Genomic DNA, 23,911 nt, shown 5'->3' with positions numbered 1-23,911 from the left:
CAGCTTCCAATGGGTTCCACTTTGTTTTATCACCTTGAGGAATTACTTTGGGATGAGCACAGGTGAGGGGCCAACACGGACCCCTCACCTAAAATACTCCATACTACTCAATATCAAGACATTTCCCAAGCAGAGTCACGCCGATTTCTGTACATGTAAAACAGTCAATACCAACATCTACCTAACACAGCCAGAGGAGCAACTGGATTTATGTGTGTAGTATACATGTGTTCGCTAACTGCTGCTTGTGTTATTGTGATACTGTTCACTCAACAGGAACATGAGCACGTTTTCTGACTTTATGGTCAGTAATGTAATAATATATCACATCACTTTGTAATTGTAATATGTGACTGGTAACAGCTCCTAGTCAGTATGGGAATGTTTAAAGCTCCATACAGTCTAAAGGTAGATGTCCATGTGTTTGTGATTATAAAGCAGGTCTAGGTTCTATATTAATACTGTGAAAGTATCAAAGCCTCAGTCCACAGAGAAATGCACACAGCCTGTATTCAGAAACTGAGCCTTAAAACCAGCCATCAGGACTTCTGGAACTTTGTGATGTCACAACAAAGCAGTCACTGCTGCCAGCCAAAGCCCTGCCCACCTGGACCCACCATCCAACCTTGCAGGATTTGGTTTCTCTGAGTGTTTACCGGAAATCCGCTAAATTTTTATTAGATCACTCAGAAAACAGTCAATCAGAAGAGAGGCTCAGATCCTCTCTTCTCATTGGCTGACTGACCTGTTGTTAGAGCTCCAGAGAGAAGCCTGAGAGAGGAGATGTAAAACTACATCTTCTTGTGGATATCAACACTGGAGAAGAGTAAAATCTGGACCTTAACTACTTAACTGCCTAGTCTAACAAAAGTATCCATTATTTTATTGTGTATTGAAATGAAAGATGCAAGGTCATTTTTTGTACAGTGGCAGAAAAACTTACTTTTGGTAGGTTGATATTTGAAGCTCCAGTGTGAAGAGGACTGCAGAGAGGTTATAGTTTTAATGGGATGTACAGATCACCATTACAATGGACTCTGATGAGATCTAATGTTTCTGGCCAATCAGCAGAGATCTACTGTCACTAAGTTTTGCACAAACATAATATTTAGTTTGAACTGTATCGACATATTAAATCTTGGAGTCTAACAGAAGCTGTGTTTCCCTAAATCTGATGATAGAAAGCAGGTTTCTGGTTCTCACATGTTTTAAGAAATCTGCAAAAAAAAGTAAACAATAAACTATAACCAACCAACAGCATCACTTCAGTGCATGTAAGTGTAGAGCTGAAGGAGTCTGTAGAACAGCATCGCTGGCATTGCACCTTGAGACTGCCATGTTCTTTATAGTCAAAGAGCAGTAAGAGTGGAGCAGTTGCAGGGGCGTGTTGAGACACCTCCAGCAGCTCTGCACTGTTTATGTCTGGTCTGAGGCTGCAACAGGAGTTTGAGGCCCAGGCCGAGGATGTCACTCCATAGCTGAGTCCCCTGTGATGTCCTCCCACCCTGCAGCTCTCCCAGCCCCTGAGGAACCGTGTAAGGGAAGGACTGGGAGCAGCAGGGTCACTTCTATGACGTTTGCGCTCACCCTCACATTTACCCAACGGCCTCGTCCTGACACTAAACCCCCCCAGAAGCCACGGCGCCCAAAGTGAAGGTCAAACAGCTGAGGAGGACACACCAAGGCGGCCTGATCAAAGTCCGGAAGCATCTCGGAGATCTGAGCCCTGAAAACTCCTGCATCAACAGTCAAGTGCAAACCAACATTTTTCATCATTATGTCTATAAAGGAGAATCATTTGATCCAGGGCTGAATGAAATGATGCAGACGGGGAGAACAAACACGATAAAGGCCTGAACAATAAGAGGGAGTCCCCATTCAAAGATCCACACACCACACCACAGCGTACATAAAGCATAATCCATCCTCCACATATATTTTGATATATTTATCCAGTGCACCTTATTTTAGCATCCGTGGCTTTTCCACAACACAGCTGTGAATGACAGTTCTGAAATGAGGGGAAATGTTTTTCATTTAGCAGGAGTTTGTGAGTGTTTCATCTTTTTGCTCAAATGACGGCTTTTAATACCACAGCATTCATAACCCGTGCCTCTTATCGCAGCGCGCTCCAACACTTGATGGAATTTGCCATCGCACAATGGTTGGAAAATACACTTCAAAGGCAAGACGCATCTAATCTCCTCCACTCTGCACATTGCAAATTTGCTGTGATAATAAGATCCTGCCTTCCCAAGCGTTCTTAGGGATCTGAACCAAGGATGAGAATTTCATCTCTCCCTCTCTCTCTCTCTTTCTGTTTCCTCCTAACTCACTCTCTCCCAGTGTGGCATCGCGGGGTGAAGGGGGGGGTAGACTGGTTGTACTGCAGTTTGAGAGAATCTCTGCAACAGCAATACTGTGCAGTGGAACCCATCCTATCCTTATGTAAAAGCCCTATTTTACAGTTTTACTCTGCACACACACACACACACACACCAGAGAGACACGACTGACAGTGCAGCACAGTGACCTAGTTTCCATGTGGCCCAGAAAGATCAAGCGTGACTCCCTCAGATCTGCTGTGGGCACAAAAACCTGGTTCAGTGGATTGAGTCAGGCCAGTGCACATCGGTGAGCAGCAAACCTACCGATCAGACTGTACCAGGGAGTCACTACTTTAACTACGGCGTGCGGCGCAGGGAGACATGTTGCCAAGACCCCAACACAGCGGCGCATCCTCACCAAAGTCACGAGGCAAGTGGGATTCAAATGGAGGGGGCAGGAAGCCCCCCACAGGTGAAGCTGTATGTTGTGTTTAGTCTGGCAGAGGGCAGGCCGAGGACAGGATTGTCATCGTAGGCACAGCTGCAGGACATGCTACAACAACACCCCCCCTCAGACCCCCCCCCCCACATCTCTACCCCGACTCTGAGCGCCCTACATACACCACTCCACCCCCTCCAGGTTATCTGCACACATGGAGGAGGTTATGGATGGAGATGCTATCACAGAGAGCACATTAGCACAACAAAGAGGTGTTTTAGAGAGAGGCCCACCAGGATAATTAGCCGATCCCTTACCCAAGATGCCGTGTTCGATACACAACATGCTAATGTTAGGACGTGGTGTCAGGTGTTAGGGGAGGGGGTGCAATTTGAGCTGCAGCCATGAAAAAAAATAAATAAATAAAATAACTCATAACCAGCTCTCTAACTTTTATTCCTTAAAGGAGCAGGTCAACGTTTCTGGAAACTGTTTTCTTTCTAAACCAGAATCAGGTGAGAAAGTCAATACAGACAGGTTTAGTTTAGTTTAGCTTAGCTTAGCTTAGCTTATTTTAGCACAAAGACTGCAAGCTTGGGTAAACTACTAACATGGTAGTCATCACAAAGTTAAAAATAAACCCAGCTTACAACAACCTCTGGCAGCATTATCTTCACATCTGTTTAACTATGTTTATTATTGGAGTTGCTAAATGCTGTTTGTTAAAATTCAAAATATAATTATGAACCACTCGAGGAGACTGATCTCTTATTTAATGAGTATGAAACGCAATAATAAACCGGAATATATTTTATCAAAAACAAGCAACATGTGAAATTAATTTTCATTTAAAAATGAAGACAATCTCCGTTCAGACTATCACATCAGAAAACACACATCACCTGATCGTTCACATTTTCACAAACAGGAAGCAAATTGTCAACTTTGCAGTTGATTAGTTCTACAAAAGAGGAACAACAAAGACCGTTGTAAAGTTAAAATACAGAACTGAACTGAACAAGGTCAACAACAAGGTCAGTAACACTTTAATTCTTTATCCATGTTGTTTCACCACTGTTAGTCCAGGCTGAAAAGAGCCAATCAGGAGCCACCGTGGGCGTCTACATCATCGTTTCCAAAGGTCTCTATTTGTGTTCGTCCAGACTACAACCCAACCCTGGAGTTTTAGACTAAAACGGGTCCAGCAGCGTTTCTGAAACTCTTTTTTTTAACGGCTGAAGACTCTGGAGGAGAGTGGACAGAGGAGGAAACAGAGAAGAAGAGATGATATTAAAACTGGAACATAGAAAAAGAGTTGAGTTTGTAACTTAAACGTAGAAGAAGAGATGAGTTTAAAACTTAAAAGTTGGAGAGTGGATGTAGCCTGAGACTCGCAGATTCAAGCTTTGTACCAAATGACTTCTTCTTTCTGTGGTGTTGATTTAAAAAAATACACTGCTGTTTAAAGGTGCTATGTGTAAGTTTTTGCTATTGCTACATAGCCAATGTTAGCATTAACAGCTGTGTTTAACACCAATGTTAACGCTTGATTGGCTCCTATTTCTTTTACTTCTTTCCTTCAGCTGAGCTTAGCATGCTAACGAGCAAGCCCCGGCCTAGCCAGCCTGTCTTGTCACTTTCCAATAGTGAGTCACAGCCTGTCCTGAAGAAGTAGCACTGCTCTGAGGCTTATTATAACCACTTTTATTATAAACACTGAAGCTCTTGAAAAGTGCTCCCGGACAGTAACCACATTTGGTGTCAGAGAAAACATACAGATAGGCCCTTTAAGGTGTATTGCTTTAGAGATTAGTAAGTAAACCTCATATCTGACCCAGTGAAAGAGTGACAGCTTCTTTAAGCATTTCTCACCGGGATCAGCAGTGTTATGGTTTAATATCTGCATCTGTGAGGAGGAAAAGTCAACATGCATAACACTCACACCCTAAAAACTGCCAGAAATATGAACGCAGCTACAGGACTTTGGGGGGCAAGCTGACAGAATTAAAAGTTTCAGTCAGAAACAGACAAAACAAGCATCACTTCATAGCATCTTCTGTAACAGAAACAACAAAATGAATCCAACTGAGTCTGACAGATTTATTTCATCACAGGTGAACTCAGACATCGTCTCAAACGACTTAATTCATCGTACGAGTCCACAGAGAGTGAACAAGGATGTGGTGAGGGGAGGCCTGACATCCACCCAGGTGTTTGCTCTGAGTCTAACTGGGAGGTGAGTCGGTGGCGGAGCACTTACTCTGTCAGGGCCAAACAAAAGGCCTGTGAGGCAGTGTGTCACCGAGCGTGGAGCGCCGCCTGTTATCCAGGTCACAGTGATATAATCAGGTGTGAATGAAAGCACTTGGCAGTGCTCCAGGCCTCGCTCTGCCATCCTCTCTCTCTCTCTCTCTCTCTCTCTCTCTCTCTCCCCACACACACACACACACACACACACAGGTTTGTCTCACCAGACCTGGGAGGACACATCAACACTAAACTTAATTTCATCACAGTACATCATGTTTCTGATGGACTGACCTTCACTGGGAAACTGAGAAACTGAACCAACCAGCTACTGTGAATATTTACTGTTTTTGTGTCTTTGTGTCTTTGTGTCTGTGTTTTGTGTCTTTCTGTCTGTGTGAAGTAGACAGACACACAAACAAACAGTGACATGTGTGATTCCTCCGTCCTGTCCAGCCTCAGCAGTTAAAAGTCTACTGATGACACCAAACTCTCAGGATGTTGTTTGTTTTTTTTTGTCACCCAGACTCCGCCCAGAGCAGCAGCCATTCAATAGAGAAGCTTTCTACTTTCAATGGTCTGAGCTCTGACCAATCACAGCAGACCCCCACCCTCCCCTCTCGCAGGGCTCCAGCCAATCTGAGCTGCCCTCGCTCCACACATGACTCTATGTGTTGCTGTCTATTAACTGCCTCATATATAGTGCATGCAAGAAAATGTGGAGCAGTTCAATAACTTGCATCGTAGCCAGGCTCTTGTGTGTGTGCGTGTGCGGGTGGGGGGGTTGCATGCATGTGGGAATGCGTGTGCTTGTTTATCTATGTAGGAGCACGGAAGGAGAGAGAGGGAGAGAGAGAGAGAGAGAGAGAGAGAGAGAGAGAGAGAGAGAGAGGGGGGAGGGAGGGAGGGCAAGAGAGAAAGAGAGAGATTTGTAAGGCACTTGTATTTGCAAACTACTGGCTGGGTTCCCACTAGAGGCAGGGAGATCAGACTGAAAGACAGTGTGTCAGGACTGTGTGTCTGCATGAGTGTGTGTGTGTGTGTGTGTGTGTGTGGGAGAGACGCAGAGAGAGGAACCCGTTCAACCCATTTCAGCAGCAACTTTTCAGCCTGTCGACACGAGGGTTCTCCTGGAGGCTTTTCACTCCATCATCTTTGATTTTTTTTTTTTTCAGCTACCACAGATTCACACTGCCGGAGCTTGAGCCACGCTGACGGTGAGTATTTAAACCTTCCCTCCGTTCTTTCGTTTCCAACTTCCCTTCACTACTTTTCCACTTGTTCTCATATTGATTTACACGACTGATTTAAAGAAACTCGTCTGTTCTCACAAATGTTCAGAAAAATAGGTTTTTATTTTCTGGAACAAAAACAATTGCATTTGTTCATGATGTGTGCTTGGTACAGTTTGTCTAAAACTGTGTGCGTGTGTGTGTGTGTGTGTGTGTGTGTGTGTGTGTGGGAGAGTTTTGAAAAGGATGTATGTGCGAGAGAGACAGAGAGATTGTGTGCGCTGGACAAAGTGTGCCAAGTGTGAAAAGTGTGTGTGTGTGTGTGTGTGTGTGTGTTTTCTAAAGCTTGCTCTGTGGAAACGTGGACTGCAGTAGCCAGTAGCTATGTTTAACTGGGAGGAACTGAGCCAGACAGTAGACAAAAGCGAGCAGGGCCGTCCAGACAGGGCAGGTCAGCCATTAGAGGCAGCGGCGGAGGGACAGGTCAGCCAGCTGCTGCTCCGCTCCACAAGGGGAGGGGAAGGGAGGGGAGGGGAGGGGAGGGACCCCCGCCTTCAGCGTTAGGACAAGGGTTAGAGTAGCGGTCAGGGTTAGGGGTGACCATGCTTCACATCAAAGTGCTTACCCTGCACCTCGCCCTCTGTGAAAAGCCTGGGCCGGGCTTCTGCAAAGATCAGGCAGTAGCTGAATGAGCTAAAAATAATTTCTCTTGCGTCATTTATGAAAATCTTTCAGCTGCAGTTGGCACACTAATTTTTTAAAGTGGCAAATGAAAAATTCAAAAAGCTGATGACTTAACAGAAACTACTGAGATGAAGGAAAACGCAGCAGAAGAAGTGTAAACGTAGGAGGTGGTTAAATATGGACAAAAGAGGAAGACTGTAATTTTCAGAGGTTGTTTTTTTCTATTGGTTTTCCCCGCCGGCTTGCGTGTGTGTGTGGGGGAGGTCACTGGGTTTGGAATGCATTTATTGACAGGAAATGCTGTGGCCGTCCCTGTATTTTTTTTTTTTGTCCTGGTCTGCTTTTGTCCCAAGCTCTTAATCCACTGCAAAAGGCTGAGTGTGTGAGCGAGTAGCAATAACCGAGAAAAACACTGCCCCTTATCACAGATGGTTCTGCTGCTGCTGCTGCTGTACCCCCCCTTTCAGAAAAACACAGACAGCACAAAGGCTTAACAACATGACAAACAAACAACACACACACATAAATAAGTCTGGATTGATACCTGAAGAAAACACACAGCTGCTACAGGAAGTGTCTTCACTTTCTGTCACGAATATAAAAAAACAATAGTCCAGCCTGTGTTTGTCTGGGAAACATTACAGAGAAACTGTGTGTGTGTGTGTGTGTGTGTGTGTGTGTGTGTGTGTGTGTGTGTGTGTGTGTGTGTGTGTGTGCGTGCAACACATGTCTAAGGCACTCACACTCAAAGTACAAGTCAGTCTCTGAAATGCCTCTACATGTAGAGTCTTGTTACGCAGATACACATCTCAGCCCTCATCAGTGCCGGTGACTGGCTACTGGAGTCATACACTCCATAACCCCAGAGCCTGTGGGTGCACGAGGCCGTCACTCACACACCAGTCGCCCCTCAGCCTGCACGCTGCCGCTGCACCAATGTTTTGTCTCCAGGAGAAAGAAAAAAAACCTGTTCTTAAAAAAACAGTGACAGTTCAAACTGTGCTGATTTATTACAGGCAGCCAAAGTCCTGTGTTGACACAGTGATAACACTCTGAACTTGAGCACTTTCTAAAATAACATTGCAGCTTTGTGGAAACCTGGTCCAGTGTCACTTGTTGATCAGATAATATCGTAAGGCAGTGGTTGTGAAAGTGACTCCTGTGCCCCCCCCACACCTCAGGCCCAGTCTGGTCTGTGCTCAGGTCTGGATGGACTTTGGTCCCAGGCCTGGAGCTGTGTAAGCCCCTCAGCACCCCGCGCACCCTCCCAGGCCTGTGTGTGTACCTGGATTTGAATAGAAACCAGACAGTGATGCCCCCTCCCCCCCACTCTGTCACCACTCCCGCGCGGGACAATGAGGATTTGTTAGTGCTCAGCCACAAGCCTGCTGACACAAAGCGTATAGCCTCCCAGTCCCGAGCCCTGGAGTGTAGCACGCTGAAGCACAGGCAGGCAGGACACCAGCAGGGGGGGCCAGGGTGGGGATTGGAGGGAGTGGGGGCAGTTTGCCGGGGTGGGATTAGCAGACAAGAGCTCTGGGTTGGGGGATGGGGCCTGAAATGAACAGGAAATTACTGCCTTTGATGAGGCAGAGGCAGATTCGCACAGGCTGAGCTCCTCTGGGCCCCCCGCCCCCCTCCCACCATAAAAAACCTGTTTGAGCAGAAAATGTCAAAACACTTCAAGGCCCCCCATGTGTCACTTCCCTCTGGCTATGATGGAGTTGTTAAGTCCGTACACAGGTGCTAAGCAAACACTTGCAAAAGTTTGCACTTTTTTTTCTCTCCACCACCGCTGTCTGCTGCCCCCTCACCCCCACCCCCCCCAACCTTTCCCTTCCTGGCCTCTTCCTCCCTCCCAATGCCAGCCCCGCACCATGTCATGGGAATCCTATTAAGTGCTGCGTCCATCCGACCCATTTTCACCCAGTGGAAAAAAAAAAGGCCATCTTTAAATTCAGCTTCCTGCATGAATATTTCAGATCCATGAGGAGGAAACAGTAAATACATCGGAGCAGGAGCAGGTCAATGACGTGTCAGATCTGTATTTATCAGCAAATTGGAGTTTGTCTTTGTTACGTATAAAAAAAGAAAAAAAAGGAAAGCGGTGTCAGTTTGCTGAGACCTTCAGCCATGTTAAAGTCAAACAGCAGGAGGATGGGGGGGGGGTGTCACTGTGTTGGCCTCTTTTTTTACGATGTCACAATTAAATTACGCTTCAACAAGAGGACTGCGTTCTCTCCACCGCCGCCCGCCGCATGAGTCTCTTAAACGTCTCAGATGGAGAACTCCCCTCGCTCTGTGTGCGTGTGTTTGCGTTGTTGCGCGTGCGGCGAGATGCTGATGTGTGTGTTCAGTGAATATCAGGGTCGATTAGAGAGTCTCGTCTGGTTGGGCCGCAGCAGATTAGACAGGCGGAGCAGATACAGGCCGCGGGCTGGTCGTCTGGCGCTTTGACCCACATTGCTCTGATGTGCACGTCACTTCCCATTACGCTGACAATTGGGCACCACATCAGCTGAGCGGGCCGCCATCTGCATACCCTCCCCACAGGCGAGACCTCACTCCCCTTAACCTCATGCTGTCATACACCAAACACTGGCCGTCCCGTCGTCCCGGCTCCAGGAAGTGTTGGATGAGTCACAGTGAGGTATCGCCTCTGCGGCTCTCTCTCTATGTGGGTGGTGGATTTGGCATGCTAGCAGACCGTTGACCTTGATGCTCAACTACTAATATCTAAGCTTCAGGGACGTCAAGTCGAATAAGTGAAGGCTTGTGATGGAGCATCCACTGCTTTATTTTTAGCCAAACGCTGTGGAGCAAAATTAGCATCCACTATCTGCATTAGAGGACAAATACTCAAATGAACAGCTTTAAAATTTCTCAGCATCATCTGTCACCACGACGACTTGGATGGGGTTTAATATTAGCTCTTGTTCATCCTTGCCGTCTCTGCGCATGTGAAGTTTTGTCCACGACGGACAGACAGGCTGCTTCTCCAAACACTCCTGCCCTCTGCAGGTGATGCACCACGTCTTGTGTCGTTTGATCTCTCAATCTCACGTTTCAACAAGCACCTGGACCGTGAATACACGTACCCAGGCAGCCCATCGCTGGTGCGCCTGTACGTGCACGCTCATGTACAAAGCATAAGAGGCCTCGGCGGCGGCTCGGCAGCTGGCTGACAGAGACAGGTCTGTTTACAGGCTGCCCGAAAGATAATTGGCAGCTATGGAGTGAAAAGCAGGCTCAGCAACAGATAAGGGCCATGTGGAAAGCTCCATAATCAGCACGGATTAGCAAATGATAAATCATGGGTTCACACAAGTATGCTGTCACTGCTGGAAGAGCCAGAGAGAGAGAGAGAGAGAGAGAGAGAGAGAGAGAGAGAGAGAGAGAGAGAGAGAGAGAGAGAGAGAGAGAGAGAGAGACGGAAAGAGTGGGATAGATAGCGGGTGAGAGGGAGAGAAGAGAGTGAATAGTCGGGAAGATGTGGATGTTTCTGCTGTAATTCATAAGAAAAACACAATAATACCATCTAGCAGGTCAGCAGGAGAGGTAGGCTGAGAGGGGGGAATGAAAAGAGAAGAGAAATTAAAAGCTCTGCCAACATTTCAGCTAATACAATCTTCTGCCTGTCAGATTACCTTCTTTAATCCAGGAAGGTTTAACGCCTCTTAGAAATCTGAAAGGAGACATGAATTCAGCAGAGATTTTCCTCTGCTGGAGAAGAGGTAGGTGCCGGGGAGGAGGGTTAAGTCTCTGAGCAACTCTCCAAAAGCACTGGCCTCGACAACTCTGCCGCACAGTCGTCAAAGTGCTGCAGAGGATCAGCCGATTCATGAACGCCGCAATGTTCGACCTAAACATCCCCAACTTCTGCCTGCTGCAGTGCTGCGCCGCCGTTCACAATCCTGCATTTATGCATCTGTAGAAATGTCATACATGAGCTCTGTGTGGAGTGAACGGCTGTCTGTCTTTCATAAATACAGTAGGACAAAAAAAAAAAAAAAAAAAGATCAGCTTAATTTTGGCTTAGGCGGAGCCGATCAGGTCAACGGAGCACAAAGCGTGGTACAGCGCATTAAGGACAAAGTGTCCCTGCTGGTGCCACGCAGCAGCTTGCTCCCCTACTGTGACGGGGCACGACGCTTTGTAGTGTTTGTCATGCAAAAACAAAAATTGGGTAGCAAAATGTCACCGGAGAGATGACAATGGCCTTGTGCAGCAAGGTGCTAACAATGTCAGAATCAGGGGCTCTGATTTTAAAAATGGAGGGCAGCGTGTTGTTGGAATCACACCAGACAAATGGATACATTTTGTTCTCTGTGTACCAACCATTGTCTTCTGTGTGTGTGCTGCTGTGCTGGTGGTGGCTGACGGATTATTTTTCACCTTCATTTTGAGGATTTTTTTCTTGCCTCCTCCTCCAGTATCCCTCCTCTCTCTGCTCAGTTATTTTTGCTAAAAACATTAGCACCATGATTCAGACGGACCTGGTCTGTCTGGGCGTGAAGTGTCTCAGGCAGCATGTGGGAAGAGTGAAAGTGGATCAGTATCCAGGTCACTCCCATGCCGGCTCACCCCACCGGCTCCCACTGATAACGGAAACGTAGAATCAGAATTGCCACCTGTGAGGTTCACTCCTCTTCCTCCCTGCTCCATGCTGCCTCTAGATGTCTCAGTATGAGGCCTGGCTGTGCAGGTGGGGTGGGTGTTTTAAGATGCTGATGACGACGATGATGATGATGATGATGATGATGGCCTGGTTCCCTGCTCCCTGTCGGTTATTGCTGCAGTCCGGGTGCAGTGAGTCTGAGCAGCAGGAAGACGAGGGAAACGCTGCACTGCATTGACAGATTTGAGCCATAAATGAGCGTTGCTCAACTTTTTGCTTGGGTTTCCTTCATTATTCATTTGTTTGTGGTTTTCAAGATATTTCTGCTCTAATGACTCAATTAAGGCCCCGAGATTCAAACTGACTGCAACTTCCTGAGTAATGAAATATGATAGCTGGAGCGAGGATTCTGGGCGTGAGCTTTGACAATGCTGGCGTTCAAAAGGGGCTTCGAGTCTGACCTAGGGATAAAGTCTGTTGAAGATAAAAAAAGTGGCAGCAGGCTCCAGAGAAATGTCATGGTTAAATCCAGAAGACAAGCACAAAGGGCCCTCTCATCCTGCTTTGTTTGAGAGCCTCAAAACTGCTGCGAGAAGAGCCCAGGATACATATTCATCAGCCTCAGCGCTCATGAGTGAAACAAGCTGACAAAGCTTTGGAGAAGTGAGAGGAGCGTGACATGCAGCATGCAACCCTCTCAGGCGATGCTGCAGGGATGGATAAGTCAACTACAGGCAGACTGACGTGATGTGATCAAGTCCATCAACGCTGAGTTCAAAAGTGCACGGCAGAGAGAGAGCAGACAGCAAGAGAGAGGGGAGAACAGGGTGAGGATAGCAGCTGCTGCCAGGAAAAGATGGAGGGAAGAGGTAAGTCACCAGCAGTGAGGGGGGCACGTTAGAGAGAACAGCACGTCACTATCAGAGAGAGCCGAGGCTAATGCCAAGACAGGAGCTGGCAGGGTGGATGGGCGCTGGCTCGGCCACAGTTAAAGTTGCAAATGAAACCCCTGGAGCCTTGGCAGGATCATCTGTGGCACGTGGAGGCAGGGAGTTTCTGGGAAGGCCTGGCGCTCCGCCTGAAGGAGTCCCCATGCTGGCCCGGACACTGCTGCCTGTATCCAGGTCCAGCCTGGAGGACTTGTCTCAGCCATGACAGGCTTTGTAAATATTCCACTGTTTGAAACAGGGCAGGGTTCAGCTGTTAGGGTTCTGTATGCTAATATTTAGTATCTTTAAAAGGGGAATCCATCGTTTGAAGAACTCCAGTTAGAAACCAGAGACCTTTGTCACATGTCATCTGACTATAATTCTTCTTTCTCCAACTTCCACTGTGAAATAAAGGGAAAAAATGCCAGAAAATAATTGTAAAAACCTTATAATTTGCTGGTTTCCCTCTGTAACTGGATTCATGTGGCTTTTACAAGTGGAACTACAATGATCATTATCACTGGTGCTGAGACTAAATGATAACACAATACAGCCTATTCATTTGTACCGTAATGAGTCAGAATCCTTCATGAGAATCAGTTTCAGGTCCAGTAAACAGATAACGCTGCTCTGGTCAATCCTAAATATATGATATACAATAATATTACATCTTGTTTATCACCAAAACCTATTTACATAGGTACGTTACATCATCATCTATGCATCATAAAAAAATACTGCTACTGCTCCCATATTTATCTAACCCTAATTTATTCATCGACTTCCATATTTCTCACAACAGACCACTCCACTTTACTAATGTGACAACAAACTCAGCAGCTGGACAGCTAAGTATGATGCTGCATGACCCCGCTGCACGCTAAATCTCATTATAACCTTCTTAATTCCAGCAGATATTAAAACGTCCAGTCTGACTTAAAGCCTATTTTGTGACTGACACAGCAATTAAGGCGTATTTGTTAAACCTGACTGGGCTGCCGAAGGAGAGGATCACTCACAACGCGATTTAATCTCCCCGTGCACTTCCATCAGGAGACGTCTCACACCATCAGCTGATTGTATAATAATAATGATAATTGTCAGGAGACATGATGGGATGGGAAAGTGTGTGAGAGAACATGCTGGAAGCCTTCAGGGCAGAGTATTTTTGAACAGGCATCTGAGCTATGCTGGGAGTGTTGGGTTGGCTGTGGGTAAAGTTATCTGAGGAGGTGGACAGATATTAGCATGTTTTGAACGTCCAGTGGCGGGAAAGATGTGCTCTCTCCTCATGGTTTATGAAATGAAACGTGAATGAAACACATTTTCTCACGAATCAGGAAACAGAAGGCGGTTTTATGCTGTAACGGTCCAGTGGAATGTCAGGGTGTGGAGGTCGGGGGGTTTTAGATGGGTTCATACATTCATCTTCCAATCCAGGGACCTGTGGATCAGTTCCCGACTAAACATTTTCACTTCCTGGCTGAGGTTTTTTTTTTAGATTTTACCAGAAGCTTTTACCAAACCTCAACTCTAACAGAGAAAATCGGTACAAGTTCTTGTTCCTGGTGCACTAACTGAATTCCCCTGAGGGTTCTTGTCTGAGAACAGACTCTCACATGAACCAGGTCCTCACATTTTAGCCAGCATATAGGTCCTTTAACCTTTCACAAGGCTCAGTCCTTTTCACAGGAAAACCCTGACCCCAAACTGACTGTTTCACACAAGAAACAGGTTGCATCCAATCCTAAACGCAACTGACATGTGACACACTGACTCTGAGAAATTTTAGCTCATTTTGCAGAATCCCTGCAGCATCTGTGTTGCAGTGGCCTTGTTTCAGGCAGCACGGAGTCCTGGCCTCAGACCAGCCAGCTATGCAGGCGAGCCGGCGGAGAGTACACTGTGTGCTTCTCATTGTCCAACCCCTGGAATGTGCTGACGACGCAGGGTTCACGCTGGTTCAGTCACACTGTTGCACTCTTCTCTCTGGCCCCGTCAGGCTCTCATGCTCGCCCAGCTATTTTTACACTCTATACTTTCTGCAAGTTTGTCAGTTATGCAAAGTTCAAGGGGCCCACACCAGCGACGACACTATCAGGGACCCTGATGCAGAAACGCGGCCACACCTCACACTGATGAATAATAAGCTAGCGTGCGGTGCGTTAACACACATTTCCCATAAGTTCTCCCAAGTGCAGGGAGAGCAGAAGTCAAGTCAAATGAAAAAAAAAAGAGAGGGAGGGAGGAGACGGAGAGATATTTGAGAATGAAAAAAAGCTCTGCGAGTCTCGGGCATGCAGCCAAACAGTGTAAGTGCCAAGGAGGGAAGCCACTGAAGCTCGAGCCAGAGGGACTGAAAAAACTATGGCTTCCCACCTTGTGTGGTGGTAAAACACAGAGAGACATTAGGAAAATGTGGGAGAATTTATTCTTTGTAAAGAAAGGAAGCCAAATGTGCATGGAGCAAGAAGGAGCTTGAAAAGAGATAAGAGATAAGAAAAGAATCAGGCACAGCTCCTGCACTGATGTCCTATTGCACAAGTGTAGCTTAGCTCTAACCAGTTAGCTGTTTATCAAAAAGCTGTTTGATTCGAGGTGAAAAGAATTTATAAGGCAAATCATCTTCTGGGAGCCTTGATGTTCATGAAACAGATGTTTTGTAGTTATGTGTGGTGATGATGATGATGTCTCCTCCGTGGTCAGCCAACTGTGTCAAGGCAGGAGAAAGTGAACTGTGCCTATCTCCTCCCAAAGTGATCATTCATTATGCAGAGAGCAGGAGCGCGTGGCTTCCCTCTGAGAGCCTGCAGAGTGTGGAGAACACGGTCAAATCTGCAGATCCAGTTCTCTCATTCTTCGTCTGATCAACCAAACGGAACATGAGTCCCACAGAACTGCAACAAATCTCTCTACAATGAGCTGCATCATAACAGGTTTCAGTACCTCTTCAAATCTAACCTCCCCAGCCTACATAAAACGCCAAAATTTGATGTGAAAGGAGGATGCAGAACAAACAAAATACAGTGCTCCAAATCTCTTCTGTGTGGAGGGAAGCGGGAAAAACAGGGGAGAGAAAGACAGAAGAGGAGAGACAGACAGACAGACAGACAGACAGACAGACAGACAGAGAGCGCATTAATAAAACATGACTGCATGATTTTCCAACCTCAAAGAGGCGAACACAGGAAGGCGCACTCCCAGAGCAGTAGCTGAGGTTCAGCGCAGGGTAAAGGGAACAGTAATCGCTAACTAGCTCAACACTGCAGTGCACTAGTTTAAGCTGTGGGGCATGGCGGCGTTCTCTGATCACGCTTGCACCAATTCGCCTCCTTCCATGAGCCAGACTAACGTCGTCTTCTGTCCTTGTATTTCTGCCATTTCTGATGTTTTTTTTTTTTTTTCTTCTTCTTGCTGCAGGCTGGAGATGAGAGGAGCGCAGGCTCAGCAGAGACAGACGAGAGTTTTGTTAGTCGCTCTGCAGAAGGTGAGGATGATGACAGTGAGCATGGCGTTCACCGCATCTGCAGGGCTATTTAAGGAAACCCAAACCTTTGCATCATCGCCGCCTCTCTCCTTGCTCCTCCTGGCTTCTCATCAGCATCATTTGAACCTTTATGCTGACACGGGTGGTAACATGTCTTGGCATGGAGTTGCTCCACACAGGCCAAGAGAAACAAAAGCACACACAGATACACACACACACAGATACACACACAGCTACATCTAGCTTGTCTTTCTTGGTGACGATTAGCTTTGCAAAGTTGGTGTTTTCCACAGTTTTCACCATGTGTTGACAGCTGAGGTGGACATACACAACACTGACAGGTCTGACATCAGAGCAGACTCACACAAACCCAGCTGCAGTATTAAATACAGATTGTTTGGATGGGAACCAGCAAGTAAAGGGACGTGACGGCAAGTGTGTGTCTGTGATTTTCCACTTGTCCGAGTCAAACTGCAGTGACACAAAGACGCTGAGGAAGACGCTGATCCGTCCTCTCTGGTGCCTACAGTGAACATTCAACGCTGTCGGTGAGTTTGAGCTCTGACCAAAACCATCGACCGTTGACTGTACCCTGTGGGACGCCGCAACACAATCACCTGGAAGCCAAACATAATGACATGTTTCTGCTCATGTGCATGACTCCGGATGGAGCCTGTGCTCCTCAGCAGGTGAGACTCTGGGACACTTTTCACCAGACACCAGATCAGCTGTGACTCAGTTCACTCTTTAAGGCTGCAATAAACATTCATTGCTGTCGGTGGGTTTACATCAGAATAACTCACTGATCAATGAATGCAGACTGCGGTTCAAACACCTCAGAGACCGACCGGCCATGAGGACCAGATGTGCACCTAAAGCAGAGCTGGGTATCGAACTTCACTACTTTTATGGATCAACCAAGGTGGTTTGATCAAAATATGCCTCATCTTTCTATACATAAGAAGTAAGTGAGTTAATCTCATCAGCGTTAGTGAGCCAATCAGTATGCAGCATGCTTGGACTAAGATCTAATAATGCTGCTGATTGGCTGTTTATTTATATGAACATGTTTGGGTGAGTAAAAACACAGAGCTTCAAAATAAAACTAAATTTTTAGCGTGATTTGTAATTTTCTTTTTGTACAAACAGATTTGATAAAATCCCAAAAAGTATCGTTAAAAATCGAAGTCAGGATATAGATGAGGATATTGATGATTTCTGATCGATACACAGATCTGATGCAATATGCTAATGGTGATGTGGGAACCAGAGTTTTGTATGGACCCAACTACAGTGTGCAGATTGTGTGCAGTGTACTGATGTCAAACAAAAACTGTTCATGGTAAAGTCTGTGGCTTATTGTTTGGGTGGAAGCAGAAACCTCAGGCTACACAGCTACATTTTCATTAAAAAATGAAAACGATCTCAGTCCAGACGAGCACTTTACTAATTTCTGTCCACATTAACATTCATACACTAGGCGTGCATGAGCCGGTGTAAACAGGAAGCAGATTAGCGTCTCTGCAGTTGGTTAATTGCAGAAAATCCTCTGAATGAGGAACAGCAAAGACAAATACAGAATTTAGCTCAACAACAGCTGCTAACACTTGTAATTCAGTATCCATGTTGTTTCACCACTGACTGATAAGAGCCAATCAGGAGCCACCGTGGGCATCTATATCATCGTTTTCAAAGGTCTCTGTTTGTGTCCATCCAGACTACAACACAACCCTGGAGTTTTAGACTAAAATGGGTCCAGTTTCTGAAAGTCTCTGTTTTAGGGGCTGAAGACTCTGGAGGAGAGTGGACAGAGGAGGAAACGTAGAAGAAGAGATGAGTTTAAAACTGAAAGATAGAAGAAGAAACGAGTTTAAAGCTAAAACATAGAAGAAGAGATGAGTTTAAAACTAAAACATAGTCGTGTGGACAGAGCCTCAGAGGATGATATCTCCAAACCAAAACCATCTGCCTGGCTTGATGCCACAATTGGTTAAGTGAGTAAATACGACAGTTTCAGTTTGTAATTTGGGTGGAGCCACCCTTTAACGTACATCAAGACACGTCACTAAATGCCACTTTTTCTTTGTGTGGCGTTTCCTGTTACTGTTTCCTTCAACTGACACTCAGCTCCAGGTCAGGAAGCAGCAGCAGCAGATTGTGTCTAAACAAACTGTTGAATTAACTCACAACAACATTTCCCCAAAGCAAAAGCAATACACAGTGTTTTGTATGTGTATGAATGTGTTTTCCCCTCATCACAGAGTGAGTGGTGATGGGCCACAGTGAGGACTGTGTCTGTGTTCATCTTTAATAAAACCTCTGTCGTCAGCTGTGCTCGTCCCTGCAGACAAGTGAGAGCCACATGGCAGCAACATGTCTCTGACCAACACCACGCTCTCTGTGATGAATGACCTCATCAGCCTCCTTTCATGTCTCTGCACGTTGATTTTCAAACTATGTGGATTTGAGTGGAAGCCAGAGGCAGCCTGAGATGTGGGCAAACACACGTTTAAACACCAGCAGCACTGTGGTATGCTGCAGAGAGGTGTCAGGTGGAAGAGGCAGGAAAATGCTCAACACTAGTTCAAATAGAAAAACTTTGTTCAGTTACTGAGCTAGAGAATCAGAAACTTGAAATCTTTTTCATTTTAAGTGAATGGAATCTGCTTTTATAAAATAGACAATAAAAAAATGTAACCAAGAAGGCGTCCTGTTGACTCAGTCTTAACCAAAGCAGGCAGGTGGGGGGTGGGAGGGGGGGTTACCATGTCTTCCCACCGTGACCCAGATGCTGAATTCCATGACTTTTCTCTGATTTTCTATGACAAATTTCAACGTGTCTCTGGCAGCCGTGGGGGTTGAACCTGGGACTTGTGTAATTATAGGACAGCCTCCAAATGTGCTGGAACTAAAATGCAACAGAGGTGAAGCTGAGAAACACTTCAAATCGGCCCACTGAAACATATGTATTTATATATTTGTTTAAAAGTGAAACAATCTGTGCCCACAAGTCTTGGAAAGTTAATCAGCCTCATAACCCCATTTCAGCGTGTCATTGGAGGAGATCTACACATGTGGAAATAATCTCATAATTGCCCTGTAAGGTTACGTTAACATGCTGGGAAGTTTCAAACGCATTGATGTTTTCCAGCCAGAACAGAGGAGAACAGGCCCCAAAGCTTTTATTTACAGTGGAAAAGTGTCGGAGGGACAATGAGAAGCTGCCCAGGTCTCTTCCAGCCTTTTAGACATATTAATAAAGACAAAATGAGCCATGTTTCTGCATGAGTGCTGCTCAAACTGAGGTAAAATCAGTCTAATGTGTATTTTCTAGTCGCTGAAACAACCAAGAGTTCTACAAACGAAAGCCCCCAAAAGGCTGCAGCTTTTTAATACTCAGGGAAATGGCGACACAATAAACAAGGAATTAATCTCCAAATAAATAAGTGAGCGGCTGAATAAAATGCAGGCACAGGTTTGCTGCAGCTTTGAGTTAAGCAGCATATCTACAGAGGCCTGTGTGCGGCGGATGGATACCGTTTGCTACATATCAGGGCCACACAAAAGTCTGCTTGTTTATCCCTGTGGAGTTGGGGCTTTGTCATCACATACTGTGAAGTTATAGGCACTGACACTGGGAACAGTGTGACCCACTTCTCCCTGACCTGGAAACACTCCGCAGGCTGACCCCCGAGTCTAACGCCAGTGCGAGTTTCATCAAGCGAGAAAGAAAAAAAAAAAAAAAAGCATGGTGAAATAAAAATCTAGGCTAATCATGAATTATAAAAGGCTAAAATGATAAGAAAGCGCAGAGGTCAGCAGCAGCAGCAGCAGCTCCCAAACACTCTGTGGCACTCACGCCATGTTTGCAGCGCAAAAGACCGGAGCACCCACGGGAGAAGAAAAGAAAAAAAATCAAGTAGGCTACTGCTCCTTTCATTCTTTATCCGCTTATCTATACATTCACTGGAGTCAAACACAGCCCAGAGCCCCTGAGTGATATCCACTTAAAAGGAGGAAAAACACCACGCAGGAACAAAGAGAGGGATCTGAGGCAGCGTCAAGTGCTGCTCTGCTGCGCAGCATGTAGGAAAATGAAAACCTGGTGATGTCAAATGACTTTTGGACACAGGCACATGAAGTTAGCCCAGCTATGTGAGGACAAAGGAAAGGCATGTGATGGGCTCCAGCCAAGCAGTTCCATATGGGTGTTGAGTTCACTGGGTCCAGGTGGCACGTGGGAGCATACATCACAAGAGAGGTCCGCCATGACTCTACTGCCCCCTTATGGCTTGGGATGTGCAGTGCTGCAGGAGGCCTGTGGCTGCTTGTACCGATTTATGAGTTCAGTTTCATAACCAGTGACATTAAACAGTCCTCAAAAACACCCTTTAATCAAAATCAGGAACTTTTTCAACTGGATCACATCAGCCACATTAATTACCCTCTGCACATGGGAAGCAAACATTCTCTGGTATTCATAACAGTTATTATTTAACCTATATTCCCGTTCCCATAGTAAGAGATTAAAGTGAATTGTGAGTGACTGCAGACAGCACATAGAGCCGGTCAGTGAAAGCACTCAGAGAAGAGAAGGTCCTGTCCCCAGCTGGTAATGATTAACCACGGGACAGAGCTGGTCACCAAAGCACCCTGATAACCCCACTGACGACCCACTCTGCTGCGATTGGTCAGCTGTGCAGCAGAGAGGAGCAGGGGGCAAAATGTGACCCCATACAGGATATAAACTTATTTTCAGATAAAGAATAGCTGCTTTAAAAGAGTTCATTCAGTTATTCACCAAGTGATTTTTTTTTGGAAACAAAGGCCTGAACATTTTTAACTGGATGTTAACAGACTGATTGAGTGAGCAGCTCCAGCCTTTATGAACTACATCTGTGCCCGGGACACCTCACTCTCGCTGCTTTATAACCCAGTGAGGCACAGAACAATCCCCAATAAATGACCATCTGCAGGATGATGACGATGGTGATGCACACTGCAAGTTCAGGGAAAAGATTCAGAGGAAGAAACCATCTGATTGGAGAGATGTGAATTGACAGTAGGACTTCATCCGCTGGATTAGTGTTGAAAACAGCTGTTGCTAACTCAGCTATTTGGCCCCTGACCTGGGATTTCTGGACACTGAATGGGGGTCTCTCAATTCCCACCCCTGTCAGAACATTTACAAGCCTGAGGAGCCCTCCCTCAGCCCCCTTGACCCCAGCATCACCCTTGCCCAATGCATGCACCGAGGCATCCTGGGAGCAGAATAGGGCCAGCAGAGAGGGAGAGAGAGTGGCTGCGGCCGAGAACCCACCTCGTCAAGTTTACAACCCAATCAGACCCTGCCTCATAAATCCACGCCTCCTCCTGCAGCATGCAACAATGCCGGCCTTTCACTGTTTGCACAGGTTTAATAGTTCCTCTCTGGCTTTTTTCCACTTCTTAGCGACCCCCCCTCCTCCTTCCTCTCCTCTCACAGGTTTATAAAGGGAGCGATGAGAAACCCTAGGCCGGAGGAGAACTGCACACAATCAGGTCAGCACAGAGTCACAGCGAGGTCAGCAGTTTCTGAACTGTGTCCGACCTCTGACCCCTTCATGGTGCCACCTGGTGCTGCGATGGCAGCCAGGGGAGTCCCAAATGAACTTCGCGTGAACCTGGACCTTAACATTGGACCACTGCATCACCCCTGGTCCTTTGCTCCCCGTTTCCTCTGAGCCTAGAGCCACACATCTCTGACATTTTTACATCTCACATCAAAGTTTGATCCTCCAGGCAGAGAAACTTCAGAGGATGTCGGCAGAAAAACTGTGGACTTTCATTTACAACATGAAAAGTTCTGCACAAACAGTCTGAAACTTTTTCTTTCTAGAGCAAGGAAAAAATCTGTAACAAGTCTGTTTTCAAACATTTTCTTTTTTCACTCCATCTCCCAGCTGCAGCTGCAGAGCAGGAGACTGCTGCACTGTTATTACTGAGTTTATACCGCCCTCTGGTGGACTGGACTGGAAACGTCACCATTCCTTAAACTTTCTACTCTAACCACCAGATTGCACTCGTTATCCTGTGATTTTATTCAGTCACAGAAACTGAATCTGACCAGAGGGGGACATTTGACACATAATGTGGTGAAATCAGTGAGTGCAGCAGTTGAAGTGGCAAAACTACACAGTAAGTGAAACCAGTGAAAATGCATGTGTACGTGTGTGAACTCACCCATGCTGTCGTTCTGTTCAGACTCCAGTGGATGGTCGCTGTAAAACCCTGAGAAGAAACAACACAGAGGCAGGTCAGAGGTCAGAGACGCAGACACTCACACCTAAAGTTAAAACTGTGCTGAAACTGTCCTTTAATGGACAATAACAACACTAAAACACAACACTGTAGACACAATGAAAGGACATAGGGCGAGAACATCCTAATGAGGTATAAGCACTGATGATGAATTAAATATTTGATCGACAGAAAAGGAGCCAGAAACTATTTTGATTATTAAAGTAATTCTCTTAATAAAAATCCAGATATTCTGTTGTTTTCAGCTTCTCAATTAAAAAAAAAATCCAGCAAAAATCTTTGCTAGTAAAAAAAGATGCCTGTCAGTTAAGTGAATGGAATTTATTTCCCTCTGGACCAAAGCAGAGGGCAACACATGATCAACCATCCTGACTGTTCAGAGAGCAGCAGCTCTCTGAGATTAAAACCTTCAGCCTCAACACTCAGAGGCTGTCTCAGCAGTGAAATGAAGAGTTCATGTTCTGCATTAATCACCACATTAAATATAAGAGATTAGAAATCAAAAACAGAGGGCAGACTAAGGGAAGTATGAAGAAAAGGTTCACGCAGGGTTCGTCTCCAAAAACACACAGTGAAACTGCACCACACATTTAGTTGTTTGTGTGAGGTTTTCTCCAGCACTACTGAACTGAATGGAAACAGAAACAATAGGAAACCACTGATAGTGAGTCTCCAGCCTCCTTCTGCCTCACTGGAGACTCTGTTCTGAGCAGAGTAGCTACGGTTTGTCCAGAAAGTCCCCAGAACTGTCACTAAATCTGCTGACAAATACACTAAGTTTGCAAGACTGTGAACGCCCCTGATGGAGACTGAACCAATTCATTTCGAATGAGGAAACTCGGCCAGCCAACCAATGGTGTAGCTTCGTGACTCAACTCTATCACTTACTCACTCACTCAGTCACAGTGTTTACAGCACTGGCTTCTGTTGAGGTTTCTAACCTGTGACCTCTCCTTACCACTGACTCTTAATGATGGCATCAGTGAAACTGGGACAGAGAGTTTGTGTGTAAACCTCTTTCTCCTTCACTGAGTTCAATCTTTTGTGACATAAATCTGCTAGGGTTTGAAGACTGGTGCTGTTTAATTTCTGAAGCCAGTTTTTAGCCCTGTGACACTGAGGCTTGTGGCTGCGCCTGTCTGTCCTCTGACCCTCATTATATCTGTCAAAAGATAAAGGCTCTTATAGTGCAGCCCAAATGTATTTTTGACAGAAAAAAAAAAAACGGGCAGTGTAGGGGTCAAAAGGGGCAGATCATTTTTGCACCACAGCCCTTTAGCAGATTAATCTGGCCCATGGTTGACTCCACTTCATTTTAGCTTTTTTGTGTATCCACCACGGCTGGATTCATTCACATACTTTATCTGGTACTTTATGACAGTTATGTAGCAAAACTGCTGGTCATAAAACTGCTGGTCTCCCCTGTAGGTGAAGAAGCGAGATGCGGGCACACAGGTGCTAGGCTGATGTTATATCTCCTGAAACAGCTCCAGATGCCTGCCTCAAAACCATTTTCTACATTTTTTTCAGTTTTGAGATTTTGTGTAAACACAGTGAGATGTCTAAATACCTCAGCTTTAGATGCCGGAACATGAATTTAGTCTCCTTTATTACTGACGGAGCTTTTTATACATAATTATATTCTTGT

At 45.9% G+C, this 23,911-nt stretch overlaps 1 protein-coding gene across 3 annotated transcripts in view; it reads right to left on the bottom strand.

Annotated features, from left to right (window-relative positions):
* The window catches only part of nr6a1a (nuclear receptor subfamily 6, group A, member 1a), an 89,586-nt gene that overhangs the window by 45,098 nt on the left and 20,577 nt on the right, over positions 1-23,911 (bottom strand). For all 3 annotated transcript variants that reach the window (XM_071481808.1, XM_071481807.1, XM_071481809.1), the window contains one exon: positions 22,186-22,233. In XM_071481808.1, the coding sequence (XP_071337909.1) occupies positions 22,186-22,233 (48 nt within the window). The remainder of the gene's footprint in view (positions 1-22,185; positions 22,234-23,911) is intronic.

This window comes from Trachinotus anak, unplaced genomic scaffold (assembly GCF_046630095.1).
Source record: "Trachinotus anak isolate AG129_WGS33_773 ecotype Australia unplaced genomic scaffold, CSIRO_AGI_Tana_v1 ptg000008l, whole genome shotgun sequence".
Taxonomy (NCBI): Eukaryota; Metazoa; Chordata; class Actinopteri; order Carangiformes; family Carangidae; genus Trachinotus; species Trachinotus anak.
The sequence above is the reverse complement of the archived record's forward strand: the minus strand, read 5'-3'. Positions and strand labels throughout refer to the sequence as shown.